General features: G+C 38.4%; 1 protein-coding gene across 1 annotated transcript in view; it reads right to left on the bottom strand.

Moving 5' to 3' along the window:
* Positions 1-24,678, bottom strand: part of LOC122790589 (potassium channel subfamily T member 1) — a 1,237,971-nt gene that overhangs the window by 155,157 nt on the left and 1,058,136 nt on the right. The window contains exons 27-28 of the mRNA XM_044058115.1: positions 11,075-11,095; positions 471-771 (exon numbers count right to left, since the gene is read on the bottom strand). Of these exons, the coding sequence (XP_043914050.1) occupies positions 471-771; positions 11,075-11,095 (322 nt within the window). The remainder of the gene's footprint in view (positions 1-470; positions 772-11,074; positions 11,096-24,678) is intronic.

The raw sequence follows: 24,678 nt of genomic DNA, 5'->3' as shown, positions 1-24,678 counted from the left end.
AACATTTTTGAAGATGTAATATATCTGACAGCTATAAAAACATTATGGTTATATGGCTCTGTAGTGGAGATAAGGCAAACATATGGTTTCAGAATTCACCTACAATTCCAAATGATGTATGCAGAAACATTAAATATAAACTTAAGTTAGGCTTATTTGTGCTATGCACTATAGAGTAATTTAAATGCATGAAGTACGTAAAGATAGTCACTTACAGCAAATAACCAGAAAATGTTCACAGTGAGATGGTTAAACAATGACATGTAAAAGACAGGCAATATAGATATTATATTATTTTGGCAATCAAAATGCATGGACAATTGACTGGTTGAGGCTAAGACATTTAAACAACACAGGACTGCATTGTCCTTGCTTCTTTCTTGTTTCCTTGTATTGTTGCTGCATTACCTTGCAATGAAAATGATCAGTACAAGTATGTCTATGAATGATTAATAATGTATAGTACTTACCATATCCTATAGTGGGTAAACCAAGATGTTTCATTCTATTTTTTACCAGTTCTGAGAGTTCTTGTCTCTCTGACCTCTTGTATAGGTTCAGTCTCTGTTGACCGATCCCCTCTGGTGTTTTAACTGGATGTTTGTTTCCTTTTCTACTTAATTTACGTGCCCACTGTATACTCTTGCGCCTCAGTAAGGGATGCTCTGATTGGTCACTTGAGGTGGAATTTCTATGGCTACTCTTTGGATTCCATGGATCCTTTACATCTCTGGTATCTTCAAAGTCTTCAACATTAATCGAGATTTGAGACTGAATACATAAGAAAAACTGATTACCTTAATTATGCAGGAAAAACACAAAATAAATGTATACCTATACAAATATGTTCATTGCTTCTAATCCTCAGTCTTCTAAATAAATGGTAATATATCCTGTGTAACACTATTCTAAAAAATCAGGTTATGTATGTGTTGCATTGCCTGAACCTCTTCTGCTGATGGGACAGTGCTGACTGTCATACTGGGAATGCCTCCCTTTTACTTACTGACAAATATCATGAGAATGTGTGCACAGTGGGATAGAATAAAAGCCACAGTATTATATATATATATATATATATATATATATATATATTAATTAAACATACATTTAGAGTGGAATGAGACTGCAAAGCTCATTTTTTCTGCTAATTCTGAGATAAATAAGAAAGACATACTAACTAACAACCTAACAAAACAAGATGGAATTACAAACCGGATTAACATGTTAGCATCTTAAAATTAATCTCCATCACTTTAAAACACCACAGTGTGTTTTTTTTTTTGCATTCAAATTAATGCAGTTCAAATTAACTATTCATTTATATAGCATCATATTCTATCTAAATCTGTCCTCAAATCTGGGGAACTAATAATAGATATTCCAACCAGTTTAAATATACTGGCACTTTTTGCATTTGTCACATTAACCTGTTTATTAGGGATGCCTAAAATTTGTTATATTATACAAATCACTGTGAAAAGGTACACTACAAGAAATGAGTACTGTATCAAAAGCTTTTCTAACTGGCATGATGGTAAGGATATTTTCATATTGCCTGTGACCAGAATTAAGTAATGAACCTGATCAAAGGAAGACATATCTGGGATTCATATGACAAAATGACTGTAGACCTGATCTGCTATCTGTGATCGAATTTTAGGATATGCAGAGGCTGCACAAATCCTGGTGAAAGGCAGACACTCTGTGGGGCATAGGATTCTATAAAAATTTATGGTGGGCGTCGTCTGACAGATGTGAAGAATGCTGTCGATAGTAGCATGTGCACTGTGTATGCATACAGTGTCGTTTTACATAATGCTTCCTTGGTTACCAAGTCCACAAACAGATAGAAACCCACAATGCCTAGATCCTGACTTGTGCTCTCCAAAACCCACCAGTGGTACCTTGTTCACTTTACCTTAGTGGAAACAGCCACTCAGGATTTGCTTCCTGAGAAGCTGGGAGTTTGTTGAATGAATTAATATTTCCAGGATTAGCCAGCATGGGACTACAGGATTAATGGGTGGCACAGGGATGTAAGAGGGCAAGGATGCATGAACGTCATTGGGGTTTACATTGAACCAAGGCAGATCACAGAAATGTATTCTATGTAAATGTATTTCCTGTTAAAAATCACCTCTTTTTGGTTCCGCATTCATCCTCAAGATCCCTACAGAATCAGCTTTCATGTCTTTTATTTTCCAAATGCTTAGAAGTCACACTGGCTTCATTCCTCTTTTGGATATTTTCTGAATGATTTCAAACACACTGTTAAGATTACTGTTTCTTGCCTTTTATTATAAGTAGCACGTTACTTGCAGAACATAAAAAGCCTATAGACCATCAAATGATTTGGTAGGGATAATTCCTAGGTAAAGCACATGCACACATTTTATACATAAATACAAATATAAACACACACAGACATATATTTGCTCTGCTTTTTATTTTCTATCTTTAATCTGAGCTCATGTTTTTCAGCTGCACCCACCAACTTTCTATATTTCTGCTATCCTCTTATGGTTCTACCACCACTTAATCTTTTGAAAATCTCATACCATTACTGGATTTTGTAAGATAAGTGGCATTTAAAAAGCATCAGTAAATTGGTGAAGATGGCATACATGTTTTCTTACACCTTTCCTCCTGTAAACTAGTTGCAAGTGTTCAAACTGTCTAGTAGATATTTTATATTTATGCTTAGATGTGCATATCCTCCTGGGTGTTCTGCTGCAATCAGCTGATATTTCATGGCTTCTGTGTAACAGCATCTGCTTGCAACTACCAGAAATGATGTGCATGTCCCACAGATTAGAATAGGCTGGGTTCTCACAAAATCCTACTTGCCAAAGCTGAGTCACTGGCAATGTAGGTTGGCACCCTCTTGGTACATCAGTAGTTCAGTTTTAAATTGCTGAATCTCACACTCCTTGATAGAACTCTAAAATTAAGTCCACCTCAGAAGGGGAGGTCACTGGGGGTTGATGGTGGGGGGTGGCAATGTCAGTACAGGTTGGTATCTAGCGCAGGTACCAACAGTTCAGTTTAGGTTACTAACCCAACCTTTCCTCTGACATCAAATCTGGGTCAGAAGGTGCTTAGACAGACTCCCTGCTCCTATTCCATCTTTACAAGTCTGAGAAACACATGTATAGTGTACAATGTGCTTGAAACTGCAAAACAACCTTGTGTTAATATTTGACACTACAAAACAGTGCATGTAAGGCTTTGGGAACATAATGTGTTAAGTGTTACATTACTCTGACTACAGAATGGACAACATAGAAAGTTGTACAAGCAGAAACAGCAATTTCATCAGTTTAAATTTTACCTACTGCCCTGTTATTCATGTTTTGCACTATTGGCCATTGCGATTTAAAGATTTATATTTATCTAGGCTGGCAGCAGCTGGGAATGATATATTCAAAAGTCTACCATTTTATAAATTTATACGCCAACAGTTCATCCTCCTGCATAATACTTACCCGGCTTTTAAGAGGCTAACTGTTAGGGGTAAATTAACATCACCCACTTGTACATTATGTGATAATGGTGTAGTAGCAGATGTGTTCCATATTTTTGGAATGTAAATCAATTCAACCATTATGGTTTTTCCTACTAGACAACTTCAACAAGCGATTGAATGAAAAATGACTGTATGCCATATAACTTTATCCTTAGTAAACGTAATTCATATTACTTAACCGAGGTATATGTAACAATCTTGGGCACAAAGATCTTTCTGTTCTTCTCAATACCCACATCATTCAAGTAGTAATTTAGACCCTTATGCACCCTGTGAACAGTCTTTAATATATTCCTGCATCGTCTGCAAATTTTTTCTCTTAAATTGTGTCACTCTGTTACTAAACAAGTTCTCTCTTCATGAAAATATTCAAATACATTTTTGTGAGTCACAGTTTATTTCCTTGATATAAGCAACAATCTTAATAAAGCTAGTTATGTCAGTGTTTGCCTTTACATTTTCTGCCTGTACCCAAATGTAGTAATATTATCACCTGAATGCCAGTCATACAACTCCTGATACTGGACTTCTTATGCTGTACTTCACGCCTGTAATTGCTTACTGAATTAAATGACAGTGGGTGTTATTCCAAGGTTTTACTTGTTATACTAGATGTGTTGTTTTACAGTCATTTGTAGTATGATGTGGCAAAGGATGGCAAGAAGATATATTTAATTCACATTGATATATACAATGTTTTATGTAGGCTTTGATCACTTGTTTGATTTTTTTAACTATGTTCTGTCGCTTGACAGATAAATAATATATGTCTATTAAAAAATCACAGTATTTTCCCCTGAAGTTTAGGATAATATTTTTATTTATGTTGAAAATAATACTGTTGTTGGTGCCCCACAACTGTACAGTGAATAGACACCCCAAAACACACACACACACACAGCACTACCGCAGATGTGGTGCGGGTAATAGTGCTTTCTATCATGTAGTCATCTGTGTCTTTTCTCACTTACAACTGATCACCAACTTTACTGTGAAAATAAGATACCAAGTGGTAAAAGTTCAGAAATGAAACCTATGATACTCCACTGGCCATGCTTGCCTTGTCTTAGAGCATTCCTCTTTGCTCTCTTTAGTCTATTAAGTAACATGGGTCTCATCTAATTAGTTTTATAGCAGTCTTGTCCAATATACCTCCATGTGCGATTTAACAAACTATGTTGCGTGAAGTGTTAGATCTTTAGTAGTTACTTATTTTAGGAATAGGTGAGCACTATACTAGCTGCCTTAGTAAGCCATTTTAAGCCAATCCAGTTTCTGTTAGTGAGAATCAAACCTTGTACCTTTTATCTGTAAGGTAAACACCTGAAGCATTATGCCAACTCCCAGTGCTAAAATTAGGTTCATAGGTAATTACTAGGCTAATGACCAGAGAGACCCTTTTTAAGCCTAGCCATGCCTCACAAAGGTGAGGATCAAATCCTGTACACTGTGTCGGTAAAGGTAAACAATTTAACCATTATGTTAATCCCCAAACCCCAACAATAGCAGTTCCAGTTTAGTTTCATGAGGTAAGTATTGACTAGCTATTCTTCTAGGCCATTTTAAGCCTAGCCAATTTCCCTTAGTAAGAGTGAAATGTTGTACCTTTTGTCTGTGAGGTAAATAAACACTTTAGTATGCTAATCCCAAACATAGGTAGAACGTTTAGAAAGTAACATATTCTCTCTACAAATTCATACTGATCTTGATGCAGGAGCAAAAAATGTCCCATTTCTTATTGTAAATGATCCATGATAATCTTTCCATTAAATATCCATGTCAAATGGACTGGTCATCAATTATCTAGATCCAAACGAGGCCCATTTACTGAACAGGAACTGTCTGTGTTTGTTGCCACATTTCTGCTGCATATCCATCTTAAACTGGGATGTTGAAAAAAAAAACTATAAGAGTCCGAGAAAGTTATTACTAATGTTGTATTATGAGCTCCCTTGGTGTGCATTTGGGTTTTGTAGAGAGAGCATTTTCATTACACTCAGGGCTATTTAAAATCATCTTCTGTGATAAGTGGTATATTATCTACCATTTTTATACTTTCATTGGCTTGAGTAGCATTATCCTAGGGTGATACTTCTTACTATCCACAAACTTAGCAATGAAGTGTCTGAATATTTCCTAAGATGTACTGTGAGTGGTAATTTAATCCAAGTTTCTGAAGTCATTAACTACATAATCTGTTGCAATTTTTTTCACATTATGTTTATTTTACCAGCATATTACAGGATGATTTTTAGCTTGGTCATCATGAAGTAGAAGCACAAATTCTCAAACATATTTAGTTCAGACCTGAGTTAGTATGCCAAGCACAGGAACTTTATAGGCTACAGAGAATAAAGACATTTTCTATAACATATTTGATTAATTCAAATTTTCCAATGTTTCTGTTTTCTTTCTTGAGAATCTTTGAACTTTCTTGATTTGTGTTGGGTGGCTAGTTTTCATGCTGCAGAATTTACTATTGCATTTTACTGTTGGCCAAATCAATTATGTATGTGTGTGACAATGACTTTCTGTAATTTACCGTTGAACAGAAAGTATGCTACAGAGAAGGTTTTTCAGATTTTGATTACAACACACTAATCAGAAATGTATTCACAGTGAATTTTAGGCATGTAATTTTATTGCCTGCCTTTAGTATTTCCCCATTAAGTTTGTATTCAAAACATATACCTTTTTCACAGTCTTGAAGATTCCCTATTGCTTTCCTATAACGTAGTTATTTTATTTATTTATTTTATTGCATTTGTTTCCTGGGAAAGTCTACTGGGCCTAAAACAGTCCATTTTCAGTGTTTGCCCGGAGAGAAAAGCTCTGACAAGAACATAGATACAGACAAAAATTAAACATTAATTGCTACGGAAGTAGAAATGGTGATACATGTAGTGATTACAGTAATATATACAGAATATATACATAAAAGCAGGAATTTAGTTGGTTTGATTACAGTAATATATATATATATATATATATATATATATAAGCAGGAATTTAGCTGGATGCCAGATGAATTCAATCAGAGCGGTATAAACAGAGCTATATTAATCAGCATTATAGTACCAGTATCAACAAGTGATGAAGAAAAAATAAATAATGAGAAAGTATCATCAGTAGCAAAAAGCACAGGAGTTCAGTTATAATATAAGGAGAAGGAAGAGGTTAGGTTATAGAGCAGGTACGTAGCCAGGAAGAGTTGAAATGATTTTTCAGTATTTGTTTGAAGTTGGTGGTGCTGCCTGTGTTTCTTATAGAAGATGGAAGTGAGTTCCATAGTTTAGCAACGGTGAAGGAGTAGAGGAGTTGGCCAGCAGGTAAAAGGGGCTTTTCTACTTTTAGAAGTAAATGATTTTCAGATCTTAGTTGCCTGCTGGGTTGGTATTTGGCAAATAGAGTCGAGAGAGCAAGACACTCTGTGGGTCTGTAGATTATTTTGTGTGCTGTAGTTATTTGGATGAATGAGAGATGGTGGGGGAGTTAAAGCCAACTTAATTGTTTTAGTAAGTTACAGTGATGGGAAGAGAAATTGGCCTTGGTTCTAAATTTGGCTATTCAGTTTGGTTATTCAGCCCATCCGGATATTTTTCATCCATTGTTGAAGGTAATATCTTTCCCAATTTGCATTGGACATAGGGAAAGAAACAATATGAAATACACACACTGACACACACACACACATACACACACACACACACACACACACACACACACACACACACACACACACACACACACACACACACAAACACACACACAGTTTCTATCTCTTAGTCATTTACTCACTCGTACACAGTAAGAGAACCCACAGGCAAAATGTATGGGATACAGGAAACTGCACCCCCCCTCAGGAAAAAACCCACACAGACACATGAAAGGTAGAGTCCACAAATACCTCATCCCACTTGACAACTGAAGTGTAGAGCCAAGCTTTGACAGGCTGAACACTAAATACTTTGACTATGCTAGCCAAGTAAATTAAGCCATTTTAAAAATGTTGCTAAATCTTTTAGAGAATATTTTGCATATATCTTTGGAGTCAGGAACTATGATGTCTTTTAATAATATATCACACAGTCCTGATTTTCACACCATTTTTTTCTGATGTTCTTAAAGACCAAGATCACTGTATCAATGGGCCCAGATGATATCCCAGGATGCCTTCTAACCGGCATGAAACATGACCTATTAGGGCCTCTGGAATTACTATTTAACTGTAGCCTCCAAACAGACTTTGTGCCTCATGAATGGAGAAAGGCAGTAATCAACCCCCTGCACAAAGGTGGGCCATCTACAGACCCTGGAAACTACAGGCCCATAAGTCTCACTAGTCGTATATGTAAAGCCATGGAAAGAATTATCATGGAGATGATCAATAGAAATATAGTAAACCTCCAGACACTGGACCCAACCCAGTTTGGATTCATCAAGGGCAGAGCATGCCTACTCAACCTGGTGGACTTCTTTGATAAGGTCACCAAAGCAATGGATGAGGGCAAAAATCATTCACACTGCCTACCTTAACCTGGCCAAGGCATTTGACACAATACCCCACCTGGGTATTGTTGACAAACTGAATAGGTTAGGTGCAGATCTGTATGTCACCCAGTGGATAGCCAACTGGCTCATAGACAGGACCCAGGAAGTTAGAATTGGGAAGTCCACCACTACAAAAAGGCCAGTCACAAGTAGTGTCACTCAGGGGTCAATCCTTGGACTGCTCCTTTTTGGCATTTATTTCTCAGAAGTCAAGTCTAATATCATTGGTCTCTGGCTGACTAAAGTTGCAGATGATTGCAAATTAGGAGCTGTCATTAAATCTCACACTGACACAAATGTTCTCTAGGAGGGGCTGACACAGACAAGCAACTGGTGTCAGAGTCATGGACTAAAACTAAATGCCAAGAAATGCATAATAGTATCATTTGGGATCCATCCCTGATAACTATCATACTGACAATGCATCCCTTAGAGTTGACCCAGTAGTCTGGGACTTAGGGACACACATGGATAGTCATCTAGCCTTTGATCATCACGTGTATACAGTGGTGAGGAAATCATTCTATGTTGCACAACTTATAAACAAAAGTATGGCATCTAAGCCCGAGGAAGTCATTGTTCCACTGTATTCGGCATTCATCAGACCTATCATTGAGAACAATGCCCCCTTTGGTATGTACCTAACCAGGCATATCCAACAACTGAACATCCACAGAGGTTCATCACTAAAAGAATACAGGGCATAAGTAATATGTCCTGTGGAGACCGCCTCAAGGCCCTATCCCTGTATTCAGTCTCCTACAGGCTTTTGAGGGGAGATAGATCTATGCCTAGCATACAGGACGCTGCCAGACCCCACTCTGATGGGCCTCCTGCATATCCACAAAACAAACAGTACCAGAATTACCTGTTCTAAGGACTTAAACCTTGCTTGTGATATAAACAGGACCTGGTGGAAAGACAGGCATGTATCCCAGAGACTACCCCATCTATGGGAGGTTGGTGTAATGGTTAAGGTGTTTACCTTACAGACAAAAGGTGCAGGGTTTGATTCTTACATGGGGTAATTGGCTAGGCTTAAAATGGCTCAAAAGGGCAGTTAGCCTAGTAAAAATCTATGAATCTATGAAAATCCATGTGAAGCAAAGTTCCTCCCTAACCCAATTCAAGTGCAACTTGGACAATTGGATGGAAAACCAGAAATTCATTCCTAGTTTGGCACCTATGTCTCTAATGGACAGAGGTAACCTGTAAATGGTTTATCTCCCAGGCCCATGCTTACACTTATGAAGAGTATCAGAACTTGTCAGAGATTTGAGATGTATGGTTAGGCTTAAAAAGGTGCTTGTGGTTGTTAGCCTAGTAAACACCTATGAACCTATAAGCATTTTGTGGTGGGGCCAAGTCCTCATACAATCCAGGTGAGGAAGGTGCAGAAGGCTTGTACTACTTACACATAGTAACCCCAAGGTCACACACAAAGGAAAACAATAATTAATGTTTAAGAGTAACCATTTTCTTTCTATATACTTACATGATGTCCAAGTCAGTAATCTGACAATTAAAAAGCATTGCTTGGCGAGTGTGAAAAAGTTGGACCTGATGACTTCCCATTCACAGATTGGCTCCGTGATTAGGTGTCCTGTCCCTTTTTAAGCAGCTTTGTAGGTATACAGCTTATTATCTGCCTCAGGTTTAACTTATATTCGGCAAATTTCAGAATACAAAATGTTTTGCCACACTATGTAGCTTACTGAGAGCTATACGTTTAACTAATGTTTTGGAAATCTCAGAGTAGAAAACATTTTGCCTAAAAAGGTAATTTTTTTAAATATCTACCATACAAAAATAATTCTCCCTAAAACTAGAAAGGCTTTGAATTTGAAGCTGCTGATGTTCAGTGACAGTTTCTGTTATTAGAAACACCTATACATCATTCATCTCAAACCAAAGTAAAATGTTCTTTGCTGTTTTTTTGGGGGGGGGGGTGAATATTTTGATTTAGAACTACTATAGTTCATTCTTTTTATCTAAAGCTTAAATCCTTCTATAACAACAAACAGATACAAGTATTTCCCTGTAAACAGTATATATCTGAATTTTTTTCTGTCTTTGCCAGCATGGTTCTTTTCCTGAAAAAGTATTAACGTACTTCCCCATAAAAGAAAACTAAAAGATGTCTTTTAGTCAATAATAGAAATTACTAAGTAAATCACTTTTATATGAGCAAAGCCCCCACATGCAAGAGAAATCCCTTGTACTCCATTTAATTATGTATACGTTTGTGATTGCCAAATAAGAAAAACTGCAAGTCTGGTGTAATAATTTTGCAATTTTGCAAAATGCTGTTTCACTGAGTTTCACAGAGGATATGGTCAGTGAAAAAAAAAAACTTGTTGATAAAACATATGATTACCAGGAACCCTGCTGAATGATACCATAAACAGTTATATAATACATTACATGCACTTGTCTGTATTATGTATTTTCTTTGTATTTTCCTAAAATTGTACCATAATTGAAAACATGCTTTAATGTCAGGGATTTGAGTCCACTGACAAAAAACTCTGTGGATTGCTTCACTTATCCAGCAAAACTATACATACATGCATAATTAAATAGACAACTTAATGAATAACTATGTGGGTTTTCTCAGTTACTAATATTTAAATCAGTAATAAAAGAAGTCCACAACATTATTCAGGCCAACTAATTAGTAAAATAGTAAGCTGTACCTGCTAATTCTAAACCGTACTATAGATACCTCATAGACCGGAATACAATTAATTATTCCATCTCTCAGACTCCTGACATTTCATATATATATATATATACTCGTGTGATAACATTTTTAGAACATCAAAATAAATTATTAAAATAAAAACATTTATTTTTAAACATATCTGATATAATTATAATTATTTATTCAGGGCAGGATTTAAAGAGCAATCTCACTGAAAGGCCCATGAAGCACATTTCAGTGTTGTCTGCATTTCCCACGTGGTATTACATAGCAGGGTAATTCATACTCACCTGTGTTCTAATGTCTTGTGACTGAAAAGAGAAGCAGAAATTCAATGAAAGGATAGTTAGTATTCAAATGTTTTCTCTTGATGTTTACCTCTAAAACATTTTGTTCTACGTACAGATATCATGATGCATTAATATGACTATTTACTCTTATAAACTAGCAAACTAAGGTCATCGTGAAGTCTTAAGAGTTAACATATTATAACAAGTCCTGTTTTCAGTCATTTATTACTTGATTATATTCCTCATAGCTGTCTTTGACAATTATATATACACAAGCAAGTTGCCAAAAGGTAGAAAAAACTTTATGAATAAAAAATCTTTTACATGCATTCTCACAAATATAATGGATTAAACTGATGTTCTCGATACATTCTGTATTATTAAGCAGTGGTAACCAGAATAAATCATTCACAGGAAAGTTGTTTTTTTTTTTTTTTTGTAAATGTGTCACAAACATACTCACACATGACTGCACTAAAGAGTGTTTTCTACTAACTAACTATAAACTGAGATAAAATCAACCTTATTATGACTGATTTCTTTAAACAGAACTGTATTTCAAAACCTCATCTGGGTAAAGGCTGAAATGGTGTTGGAATGTTGGTGCTGGCATTTAGGGTATGTGTAGATCAAGGAATGCAAAGCAGAACAGTCAGGAATTAGAACGCCAGAGATTAATTACTGTAATGGATAATCACACATGGGAATATTTACTAAAGGCAGCAATGGACAGGGCAACAGTGTAAACTAGCAGTGTTAGGATGCAAAGTTACTTAGAGTGCATGAAGCAGATAAGGAGCTCATGGCTATTCTAACTTACCTCATTTTAATTGATTTTTGGCTTCTTCTCACACTGGTTTGTTTTTTAATGCTGTGGTGGGACTAGACATGTTCATTTAATTTAGGGCTTGATGAAGTTCACCGAGGTCCTTATTAACGCAGACATTGATATTTATATGCCAAAGACCTTCTCCTCAAAACCTGCAATGTTCTCAGAAATGTTTCCTTTTGTTCTTCCGTGGTGAAATACTGATACACCATTAACCACACTTAAACATTCTTTTCATTAGTCAATCGATCATTTGCTCTGAACTTTCTGGGTGTTTTCATTTTGCATTGTTGTAGTTTCAACTTGTATGCCCTGAAATGTCATGATTTTATTTACCTACTGTTTATTAAATGATCTCCCATACTGAACACACTGTGTTTCTTACTATATTCCTTCGAGGGTCTATACTGTTCTTTCCCACACGTTTTGTATCATGCAACAATTTCTATTCTTACCACTTCCCAAGGCAGCTTTGTTTTGTACATCCCCAAGTTAATAATAATCACATTTGTTAACATCTGATACTGATTTTTTGAATCCTTTTTTCAGAAACTGATTTTTTGGCATTTCAGTACTTCATATACAAATTTTAGGTACATGGATGAAAGATTATCGGATTTCTCTCTTTTCTGCATTTCCTTAAAGAAATACAACTCTAACGTTTTGATTCTTTCTTCATAATCCCTTTAATTCATCTGTTAACACAATTTTAGTTTGCTGCCTTTGCACTATGTCTGCATATGGTACCTTTTAAGAAAGAACCATTAGAATGTTAATTTTTAAAGTGGTTCTTTCATCAGTGCCCTATAGGAGGCACTTTCTCTTTTTTTCTGCAGTTAAGTCTTCCAAGATAACCAACACACTTATACTATTTTTCAGTACTTATTATACTACTGGAGTACTTTCAGGTGACTGTAAATGTTATTCTTTATGTCCATATTAATGGTACCCCCACCCCATTTCATCTACAATACCTTGAAAATGCACTGCAAGTGCTTATTTATACTCCTGTTAAACATGGATTAACTTTTTAAACTTTCACTTTTTCAATTTGCTTACCAAATAGCAGATTTGATGTGATTTTTTCATACAAATATATTTTTTTCATCTAGAATTGCTGCATTATAATTAATAAAGGAAATGAAAAGGAATGGACTAAGAACACATCTCTGTGGTACACTTCTTTTCATTTTAAAATTTATATTCACTTCCATTTATAACTTTGGGACCTCTCAAAGGTTAGCCAGTATTTCTGCTTACTTATAATACCTGCAGGGGAAACAAGTGGGTCCAGATAATTATGTGATGGATGTGTGTGTATGTGTGTGTGTGTGTGTGTGGGGGGGGGGGTACCAAAAATTCACTGAGCTCAGCCTTGATAGCTTGTTATAATATGAAACTTGATTCAGTAAACTTGCTTTCACAAAATATACCCAAGTCCAACCACATCCATTCTCAAGTCCTTAGGAAAACCAATTCTTTCTAGTTGCTGGATTAATTTATCAACAACATTTTGGGTGTCTCTTCCCTGAGAAACTTATCTCCGCTTATCTCCACTTTTCCTCACTGTGATATCTTGTCTAATTACAATTAAGTTAGATTTTATGTTTCGTCTCCTGCAAAACACGTCTGTTTTCCTCCTTTTAAGTGTGTGTGTGTCAAGTATCTTTGTCTTTTTCTTCTGTTTTGTGATAGTATCACAGACATAGTACAGTTCTTAGAATATCCTCACCATAACAGTAAACGCTTTAATAGACTATCATTGCTACATAAGTCACAATATGGACAGGAATTAGCCATAGGTAGACATCAGTCACCTGCCTGATTTCTTTCAGCAAATGGATGTCCTTGTAACTGCAGTACATTGTGTTAGCCATTAGGGGGAGACTAGGGTTAATGAGAGTCTGAACAGACAGACAAGAAAGAGTACTGCACCAACAAATGTTATAGGGCAGAAATAAACGACAGAAAAAAAAGCATCATAAAAAATGGACAAATTGGAAATCAATGAAAATATTACAGCTCTAAATATAAACTTAAGAAGAAACAGCAGCCCATGATTAAAAAGGAGTAGCACACAAGGTTAGTGAAATAACACATAATGATTGTAAGACACAACAAACAATACTGCAGCTACAGTGGAACGTGGTTAACTATATACGATATGAGATCCATAAGATATGATTGATCAGAAGCATAGTGAATGGTACCCTCTGCTGCAATACTGATCCTGTTTCAGACATCACTCTGATAACTTGTCCAATGTTCCTCATAAGGATCAGAATTAGCTAGTTGTCTTTACATACTTTAAAATCTTGTCTGTCAACTTTGTTACTAATATTATAAATGACAAGAAACTATCTTAACTTGCAACATTTACTGTATATACTGTTGATAATCAATATCTTGTTATTGTATTAAAGCCAACAACCTATAATGTTGTTTACCACTGCTGCAACTTTGTATCTCTATTTATCATGTACATGATGTGGAGCTTTTCTCCTCGGGCATCTGCTGAAAAAGGACCTGCGTCCATTCGGAATTTCCTGGCAAACAAATGTAAATAAATACATTAGGTTCATAGGTTCATAGGTTCATACTAGGCTATCTGCCTGAGGGCATTTACAAGCCTAGCCCATAGTTTTGTGGCTTACGCCACCCCTTTAGTATGGGGAACTATACCCATTATTTTGCTGTGCCTCTGTTGAGCAGTGACACTGAGGTAATCCCTGGGGTATATCTGCGATCTCCCATCCATTGGTCAAGATTTCTCTTGAACAAGGCCAGCGAGGTGCTCTGCCTCACATATACCGGGATTTTATTCCACAGCATAGGGAGTCTTTGGGTGATGAATCTATCCCTCCAGCACGTCCTATTAATAGCCGTGTCGAGGTTTAAGTCTCCCGCCCTTGTGACTCTGACGGATCTAGATTTTTTGAGGTGAAGCATATTCATCAAATCTGGGTTTGACATGGCCTTGTATGTTAGGCAAAGGTCACCTCTGAGCAAGCGGTAAGTGACTGAATAGAGCTGGAGTTCTTTCAGTCGGGCAGCATAGGACAGATGTTTGAGACCCTTTATCCTTTTGGTGAGGAACTTTTGTGGCCTCTCCAGCTGCTGCAAGTGTCGGGTCAGATACATTCCGAATGGGGCATTGTACTCAATCATTGGTCTGATGAGTGATGAGTATAGGGAGACAATGACCTCCCTTGATCTAGATGAGAATCCCTTCATGATAAGGTGGGCAACGTAGAAGGTCTTCCTAACTACTTTAGCTACATGGGTGTCGAATGACAGACTACTATCAACCTGGGTCCCCAGGTCCCTGATAACTTCTTCTGTGCTCAGTGGATTGCCACCTATTTGGTAGCTAGGGGTAACCTTGTTTTTCGAAGGGTATGACTATGCATTTCTTGGCATTTAACTTTAGGCCATGGCTCTGGCACCAGTTATCCGTTTCTGTGAGACCCTTCTGAAGGATATCTGTGTCAGATGTGTTTTCTACTATGGCCCAGTTTGCAGTCATCTGCAAACTTTGTCAGCCATAACCCTCCTGTGTTTGCTTGTACTGGAAAAGTAGATGCCAAACAAGAGTGGGCCCAGGACTGAGCCCTGTGGTACACCACTTGTGACAGGCTTTGAGTCTGACATGGCGCCAGCAACTCTGACCCTGTGGGTTCTGTCACTCAGCCAGTTTGCAACCCATCTTGTGATGTATGGGTTAACATTTAAGCTGATGAGTTTTTCAATGATACCCGAGTGGGGTATTGTATCGAAGGCCTTCGCCAGATCGAGGTAGGCTGTATGGACTGCCTTTCCCTCATCAATGGCTTTGGTGACTGTTTGAAAAAGTCAACCAAGTTTAGAAGGCATGATCTGCCTTTGACAAAGCCAAACTGGGATGGATCCAAAGTCTGCAAATTCCCTATGTCTTTATTTATGAGGTCCATTATGATCCTCTCCATGGCTTTGCAGATAAGGCTTGTCAAGCTAATGGGCGGTAATTTCCAGGGTCGGTGGAGGCACCGCCTTTGTGAAGTGGGACCACAGTTGCAGTGCGCCACTCCTGGAGTGCGTATCCAGAGGTAAGACTATGATTAAACAGCTGTCCTAGCTGTGGGTTTAATTCCTTGTTGAGTTCGTGGAGCACACAGCCGGGGACACCATCAGGTCCCATGGATGCTGTGTTTTTGCTTTGGAGAGAGCAGTTCTCACTTGGGCGTTGGAGATGTTTGGGGGCTGCAATCGCTTGGTATAGATATCTCTCCTTTTGGGGAGGGGAGAAGTTTGCACTGAACCTGTCAGCCAGTATGTTGGCAATGTCTGTAGGATCAGTAATCTTCACATCATTTTGAACTAGTTCTGAGCATATCTGGGAGTTTCCTCCCAGGTTTCTAACATAGCTAAAGAAGGCCTTATGATTGTCTTTTGAGTCTTTAGCTATTTTTCTCTCAAAATTTGCTTTGGATGATTTTATGAGAGCTCTTAGTTTTTACTTATAGTGATCAAGGGTGTCTTACCTTTTAAGGATTTTGCTCTATCTTGTAGTAGCTTCCTCCTTTTGTTGTAGAGTTTGTTTATGGCTGGGGTCCACCAGACTGGACGCTTGCCTTTGGTACAAAGAGTCTTTGTTTTGCTTGGGATTGCCTTATCCATGCAGTCCTGCAGGTGCTGGTAGAAGGCATTTGTAAATGATTCAGCGGCTTGAGTACTGTTTTCTGCGGCTCGGGGCCTTAAAGGAGACCACACTAGTCTTTAGAAGTGTGAAGTCGGCTTTCGAGAAGTTCTTTACTGTGGTCTTTTTATTTCAGGTGGGGTGGGATGAGGACCTCCAGCGAGATTAGTTGTGATCTGATCTCACCAGTGAGTGGTATACTTCCGGTGTTGAACATTGTGCTCCCATGTTCGTGATGATGAGATCAAGTATGTTTTCTCCTCTTGTGGGGATGGTGACTAGTTGTTCCATGGCATTTGAGTTTATGAATTCCAGGAACTTTTGGGCTAGGGTGTTTGGGCTTGAGTAGTGTTCCCAGTCTATATTAGGGTAATTGAAGTCACCTAGTATGATAGTGTTTGGTGATACATTTATCCCCTCTAGTGTTTTCAGGAAGGCCATGTGAGGTTCCTGAGTTTGTGAGGGTGGCCTGTAACATGCTACAATTTGTAGAGCAGTCTTGCCTATGGTTAATTGCACCTGGATGGTCTCCGATGCATCGTCGTTGCCACCAGTCTTGAGGTGTGGGTGTCTTTGATGAATATGGATACCCCACCTCCTTTCTTGGTATTGTCCGGATTTTGGGGCGGAACGCATGATAAGAGGTAAAACCTGATAGTGCTGGGGTGCTCTCAGGAGCCTTGAACCAGGTTTCTGTCACTGCACAGACATCGATGTTCTCCATACTGAGAAGGGCCTCGAGTGCGTGCATTTTGAGATTTAGACTTCTGGCATTGAGCAGCATTACCCTTAGTTTTTTCCTTTTTTGTGTTCTAGGGTGGTAGGTTTAGAATTTGAGCCTTGCCTAAAAAAGGCACTATGGGGTGGCAAGAGCCTTTGCCAATATCCGGAATCCCAGGGGTGACAGGTGCAAGCCGTCCCTTGCGAAGCAGCGTGGCTTGTCCAGCATGTCATCCCAGGCAGACAGACATTGGATCCCCTTTGAATGACACCAGAGTTTAAGCCAATTGTTAAAGCTGATCATCTTATCTCTGTATTGTGGCATCATTCTTGGTGAAGGTAGGATACTGCTCAAGGTCAGGGTCATACCTGCCTGGGCTACATAATCAGAGAGCTCCTCAATGTCTCTTTTCATGTAGTCCAAGGAGGTGCGTCTCAGGTCGTTTACACCAGCGTGGACAATGACTGAGTCGTATTTGTACCTGCTGTTGAGAGACCTGAGTGCTTGCGTTATGTGGCGGATTCTAGCGCCCGACAGGCAGCTTACTGTGACCTTCTCCTTACTCAGTCTGGTGGCGGGACGTCAGTGTGTCTGACTATGGAGTCACCAATGACTAGTGTGTCTGGCATTGTGTTTGGCCTTAAGGGCTGTGACTGTTTGACACTCTGACTGTGAGGTCTATGTGTTGCAGGTGTTGTGTTCTGAGGTGGTGGTTGTTTGGGTGTCTGCTTTGGTGGCCTCTGCTGTTTTGGTAGATTTTTGATCAGAGCCGCCGAGTATGTCTTTGTGTGTTTATGTGTATGATTTGAGGTTGTGATGGTACTATGTGAGACTGGGTCTATAGTGTGTGTGGTAACCTTCTCCTCCTGACTGGTCTTGCCAGTCCTATGTTGAGAGAGCTCAGCCTCCAGTTTGGCCGTATAGTTGCATCTCTCGCATGTATTTGTGTTTTGTGGGAATCACTGTATGAGTAGGGGAGAGTGTTAAAACACTGTATCCTTACTCATGTAGGTGGACAGTTTATAACATCCTTTCATAAAATCAGTTATAAATCCTGCTGTGGTACTAGACAGGACATCCAAGCTGTACTACTTTGTAAAAGTAAGGCTAGGTGTTCAAGCAGTAACACCATAAATCTTCAGGGCAGAAATATTTTTGTAAAATGTCTATTATACCAGCTGATCTGGTGAGATGCATTGCACTGCATCTGGTCAAAACATTACAATATTTGAAATAATTAACCACAATGCATTTTGGCAAAGCATTTGCAAAGCCACTCTTCACACCAGTGGGAAAAAATGTAAAATGAAAAAAAAAAAACAAATTGATCCCTTTTCTAAAAAGTTGTAAATGCTACTCTTAGAAGTTTCTATCAACTACCAGTAATTAGCTGTGTATCATTTAATGTTTTGCATAATTTCAAGAAGATATTAAGTAGATGATAGTAACTCAATGACCTTGTTTTGGCTTCACAAAAGCTACTTTACATTTTATCCGAATAGAGAGGTGAATGCTTGGTGGGAACGTTCTTATTCTTGAGAAGACTTTTCACCTATTTCTTCCTGCTGTTTCTGAATTTTCCACATCTCTTCAAGTAGGAATGACTGTAATATGCAAGGAACATTTTGCTCAACATTTGGTAGTCCCAGAGGACTAGACTTGCTGCCTTCCAAGTCTTTGCATTGGAAGATCCAATTTAAAAAAAAAAAAAAAAATTTCTCTCTCCTATAACGTCTTATGTGAGAATAAGTTTTAACATCAGAGAGTATGTTAAACAGTAGGGCTTCTCCTCCTCCTGGACCATTTCATAGGGATGCTTCAGATGTCCTTACCCAGTTTCTAGTCACAGATGTCAAGAGTCGCAGAAGTCAGGATCTTACTATAATACTCACAGCAGAGGCTGGTGCCTCAGCACTCTTCAAATTGGTATACTATACCACTCATTAAAAAAGGTCTTTCTGTAACTGAAGCAAACATGCAATTAATGCATTCATTTAAAAAGCCATTATATCAACTATAGCTCCTTAAAGAAATGCCATTCTCACACTTGTGCCAGATCTCCAACTTTTCTGAGCAACATTTTTCTGGGGTTTAAATAATGATCCCAGTTTGGGGGGAGGGTAATTAAGAAAAGTGTATGGTTTAGGGGTGGTTGTGGGCTCACAAACTGATGCATTATCACAGCAGATAAAGTATATCACCAATGTGGGCCACTGACCACTACAGTAGTGCAATTAAAAACAAACAAAATGTCTAAACAGAAAGACATTAGCCTCCATTTCATTTCCCAACACCCCTTAACCCTTCCCAACAATCCACCAGTTCTAATAACTATATTAAATCAAAAAGGTCCCTGTAAAGCAAGAAAGAACAAAATATGACACTAGAATGCACAAAGCAGTAGAACAAAAATGGCATCCTTGAATGCTGGCTCCAAGAGCATGAATCAGGCTTTTGGTTATAAGTGAAACTTGGCTGAAGCATAACAAGTGCCCTTCTACACTTATTCCATCATGTTATTATATTTCTGAATAACACTTTAGAACAAGAAACAGGTAGAGAGTCTCAGTATTACTTGTTAAAAAGTATCCAAAGACTGTAGCCAAACTGCTGGGTAAAAGCTCTCTCCTGAAAGATGATGCATCCAACCACTTTTTCTACCAGATGTCACAGTGGTGCAGCGGTAGCATTGTTGCCTCACAGCAAGGGATTCTCTGGTTCAATTCTCAGCTAGGGTGCCCTCTGTGTTGAGTCTGCATGTCCTCCCTGCATTCGTGTGGTTTTCTATGGGTGCTCTGGTTTCCTCCCATGTTACAAAGATATGTGTATGGAGCATTTCTTCCTGGACTTCTGCTGAAACTTGACTTTGTTCCAAGTTGGACTTTCCAGGTAAACAAATGTTAAATAAATAAAATAAAATTTATAAGTAAAATAAATTTTGGCTGCTACCATTAGGGGCTCTCACCACAGTGGATCATCTGTTTCCATTTCTTCCTGTCCACTGCATCTTGCTCTATCACACCGACCACCTGCATGTCCTATCTCACCACATCCATAAACCTTATCTTAGACCTTCCTCTTTTTCTCTTACCTGGCAGCTCAGTCCATAGAATCCTTCTCCCAATATACCCAGCATCTCTCCTCAGCACATGTCCAAACCAACACAATCTCACCTCTCTGGCTTTGTCTCCAAACCATCAAACCTGGACTGACTCTCTAACATACTCATTTCTAATCCTGTCCATCCTCATCACACCCAATGAAAATCTTAACATCTTTACCTCTGCCACATCCAGCTCTGACTCCTGTCTTTTTGTCAGTGACACTGTCTCTAACCCATATAACATAGCTGGTTTCACTGCCATCTTGTAGACCTTCCCTTTCACTCTTACTGGTATTGGTCTGTCACAAATCACTCCTGACACTCTACTCCACCCACTCCATCCTGCCTGTACTCTCTTCTTCACCTCTCTTCACACTCACCATTACTCTGAAATGTTGATCTCAAGTATTTAAACTCATCCACCTTCACCACCTCCACTCCCTGCATCCTCACCATTCCTCTATCCTCCCTATCATTCACACACATATATTCTGTCTTAGTCCTGCTGACCTTCATTCCTCTTCTCTCTAGAGCATATCTCCACCTCTCCAGGGTCTCCTCAACCTGTTCCCTACTCTCACTACAGATGACAATGTCATCCGCAAACATCACAGTCTATGGAGACTCCAGTCTGATCTTGTCTGTCAACCTGTCCATCACCATTGCAAATAAGAAAGGGATCAGAGCTGATCCTTGATGTAATCTCACCCCCACCTTAAATACATCCATCACTCCAACCGCAGACCTCACCACTGACACACTGTCCTTGTACATATCCTGCACTACTCTTACATATTTCTCTGCCACAACTTCCTCATACAATACTGCAACTCTTCTCTAGGCACCTTGTCATATGCTTTCTCTAAGTCCACAAAGACACAATGTCAACTGATTACTAATAAAATTCAGTTTTAGCTGTCACACTGAACTGTTCAATGCCATTGGCTATATTCCACCTTCCTCTAATTCATGGACTTTCAAGGTTATCATATGCACATTCTTAAAATTTCTTGCTGAGGAAGCTTAATAAAAATGAATTCCTCTCAAATCTTTTACTAACATGCTTTCTTTCAAAAAATGTACATAATTACTTAATGCCCATACTAAATATAACCTCTGTAACATAAACAAAGATTTTCTGCTCATCCTGTTTATAACTACTATTCCTCAAAAATGCACAAATGTTTCATGCCTCCCCAGTTCTCTCAAAGAGCACCTACCCCTATATAACCTTTATCTCTTTGCAAAGGCAAACATTTCTCTCACAATTGTAATCACTAGAACTAAGTCTGATTATACAGGAGCTGAAGTACTAAAAGAATGGTCTTCCTTCCCTTGACTAGGCAGACATTTACAAGTCTTCTGTCCCTAACTAGGTCCTTGCCTTGTTCAACTCAACAACACAAATAATCCCTGAAAAACAATTATGTCTAAAATAAAATCATCTTAAGGGACGGCACTGTGCACAGTTAACTCCAGATATGAAGATCCTGCTTAGAACCACAACCAAAACCTGTTGTAAATGGAAAAAAAAAATAATGTAGATGACAGTCATGTATTACTTGGGGTAACCATTTGAAATGTTGGGCTGTGCTACAGCGAGTCCCAAAAACAGAGACTGAATGGCTAAAAAAATGGATTTGCATATTGCAAGTCCAAGATCGCCATTTCTCAGACTATTCCCTTTTTCTCTGTGGTATGGCAATCTCAGAACTGGTATATATAAGTCTAGGGGATGTGGTGGGCTTGCACTACACATCGGGGGGTAGTGAATGGGATTTGCCCTCCTGAAAAAAGCATGTTTAAATGAGAAAAGCAGTGTCTGATATTTGCTCTTCTCCTGCATTTTCAGTCTTTGCACTCAGCATTACGACTGCCAACATTTCGATAGTAGCCATTTCTTGGCCTTAGAAAAATAGGTAACTTCAGCATCAGACAGGTCACATTCAACTACATAAAATACATGTCCTTTTAGCCCAGATTGTTTGACAAATAATCAAAGATGTAGCATACTTTGAAGAAAATGCCACAGAAACATGCAAACTATGGATATGTGTTACCTCTGTAAATATAATGATCTAATATCAACACCGCTTGGAAAACTAGCCACCTCCCTGGTTAACTCTTCAACCCAAAATACCAAGTTTGCCAACTATCCAACACATTTTCAACCTCACTTCCAAACCTTCTCCCAATCAACCCACCCCACATTTTATTTTAAAGCTGCCTCCACAGAAAACAGAAAATAACCATTTGAAATGCTGGAAAGAAAATTTTACCTTCACCCCCCTACAGCATACCTCAGACCTTCTTTAAACATGCCCTAATACTAATTGCTAAAACCCTAGCTCATGCTCCATGCAAACAATAATGCCCAACATGGTGTGTGTTACTGTATAAATAATAGATGCCCAGGAGTGCTCTGAGGCCCAACAGATTCAGAAGCAGTGTGTGTTTAAAAAGACTCATTTAATAATGGCAGCTATTAAAAGTTTCTTAGCTCCATATCTCTCAACTCTCTACATTTTCAAAGACTTTCAAAGAATGTCCAGATTTTTGTCTCATTGTATTTTTGGTCTGTCCATCATAAATTTTTTATTTTGCTGGCAAAACACTGCAGATTGAAGTCACTAGATAATGTCATATTTTTCAGTTTGACTATTTCCTTCAGAAAATACATGTCAAGTCAAATCCTTTTATTCTAGCAACTTTCTAAGTTTATAAGAGCAGTATTTAAAATCTATCCCTGTTTTTGAGCCTTTGACCATCAATTTATATTAGGTTTTATCCTGATTTCTTGAGAAAAGAGGTTGAAAGATATACATACCTGTTAACAGCTGCTGCGACTGCTCGATCACTGAACCTCTCTCGCTCTACCACACACACACACACACACACACACACACACACACACACCTGCTTTCATACATGCAAGCAAGCATACACTCGCACATATACACATGCACACAGACAGACATAGACACACACTTTTCTTTTTTTATGTTTTTAAATGTTTGTTTTAATTTTATGCTTGCTAAACAGCAAGTGTTTTTCTTAGCGAGCATAATATAATGAATGGGTCAATCAATCTCACTCTCACTTTCATTTATACACACACACACACACACACACACACACACACACACACACACACTCAGACACACACACACACTCAGACACACACACACACACACACACACACACACACACACACACACACACACACACACACACACACAGACACACTCACATACAGACACACACACACTCACATACAGACACACACACTCAGACACACACAGACATACACACAGACACACACACACACACACACACGCTCACTCACACACACACACAGACACACACACACACACACACACACACACACACACACACACACACACACACACACACACTCACTCAGACACAAACACACAGACACACTCACACACACACACACACACACACACACACACTTTTCAATTTTTTTCTATTTCTTTAAATTTTACACCTGCTAAACAGTAAAAGTCTTGCTTAGCGAAGGTAAAATAATGGTCACTGTTAGCTTCCTTACAGTCCAAGCTCCACAGCACCTTGATATGCTGTAATGAAGCTTTGGACTCATTTTTTTCAGCGGGCATTACCTGTGCATTAACACCCGACTGGAAAACGTTTGTTCTCCAATCAGGGTTTAATGTATGGTTTGCCCATTGTCTAACCTTACGCACTGTCCCTCCCGGCTTCAAACTCTCTAAGCACACAGATAAGTACAGGCTCTAATCTTTTCTGTGCACCATTACCTAAATCTTTAAAATAATTATTTATATCTAAGTATTTGACGATGTTATTAAGTATGGTTTCCTAACACGCTAACTGATGCAATAGTCATTACAAGAATGCTCAAAAGTTTAGCTCATCAACTCTCTCTATCTCTCTCTAAATAAACTATGTCTGCAGGGTTTCATCACCAATAACATACAATAGTTTGTCAAATAACACAAAGAGCATTTGAGATTCCAGAAGGTAACCAAACAAGAACTCTTCTCTTTTAGAGCACCACAGGGTGATTGACCAAAATCTCACAGCCAATAACCATTTATGATGTCACACGTGCAGAAGAGAAGCAATTATTTAATTCATTGCCACATAATGTTTTCCAGATATATGCATACTCAGAGTAAGCAAGCAATTTACAGACACTAATGGTTAAGTACAGCTTCATGACATGCATGAGAAATGTAACATACTGACATCAATGTTAACCAATAAAATATCA

The sequence above is a fragment of the Protopterus annectens genome, chromosome 16.part0, assembly GCF_019279795.1.
Source record: "Protopterus annectens isolate FY-2018-M chromosome 16.part0, PAN1.0, whole genome shotgun sequence".
Lineage (NCBI taxonomy): Eukaryota > Metazoa > Chordata > Ceratodontiformes > Protopteridae > Protopterus > Protopterus annectens.
The sequence above is the reverse complement of the archived record's forward strand: the minus strand, read 5'-3'. Positions and strand labels throughout refer to the sequence as shown.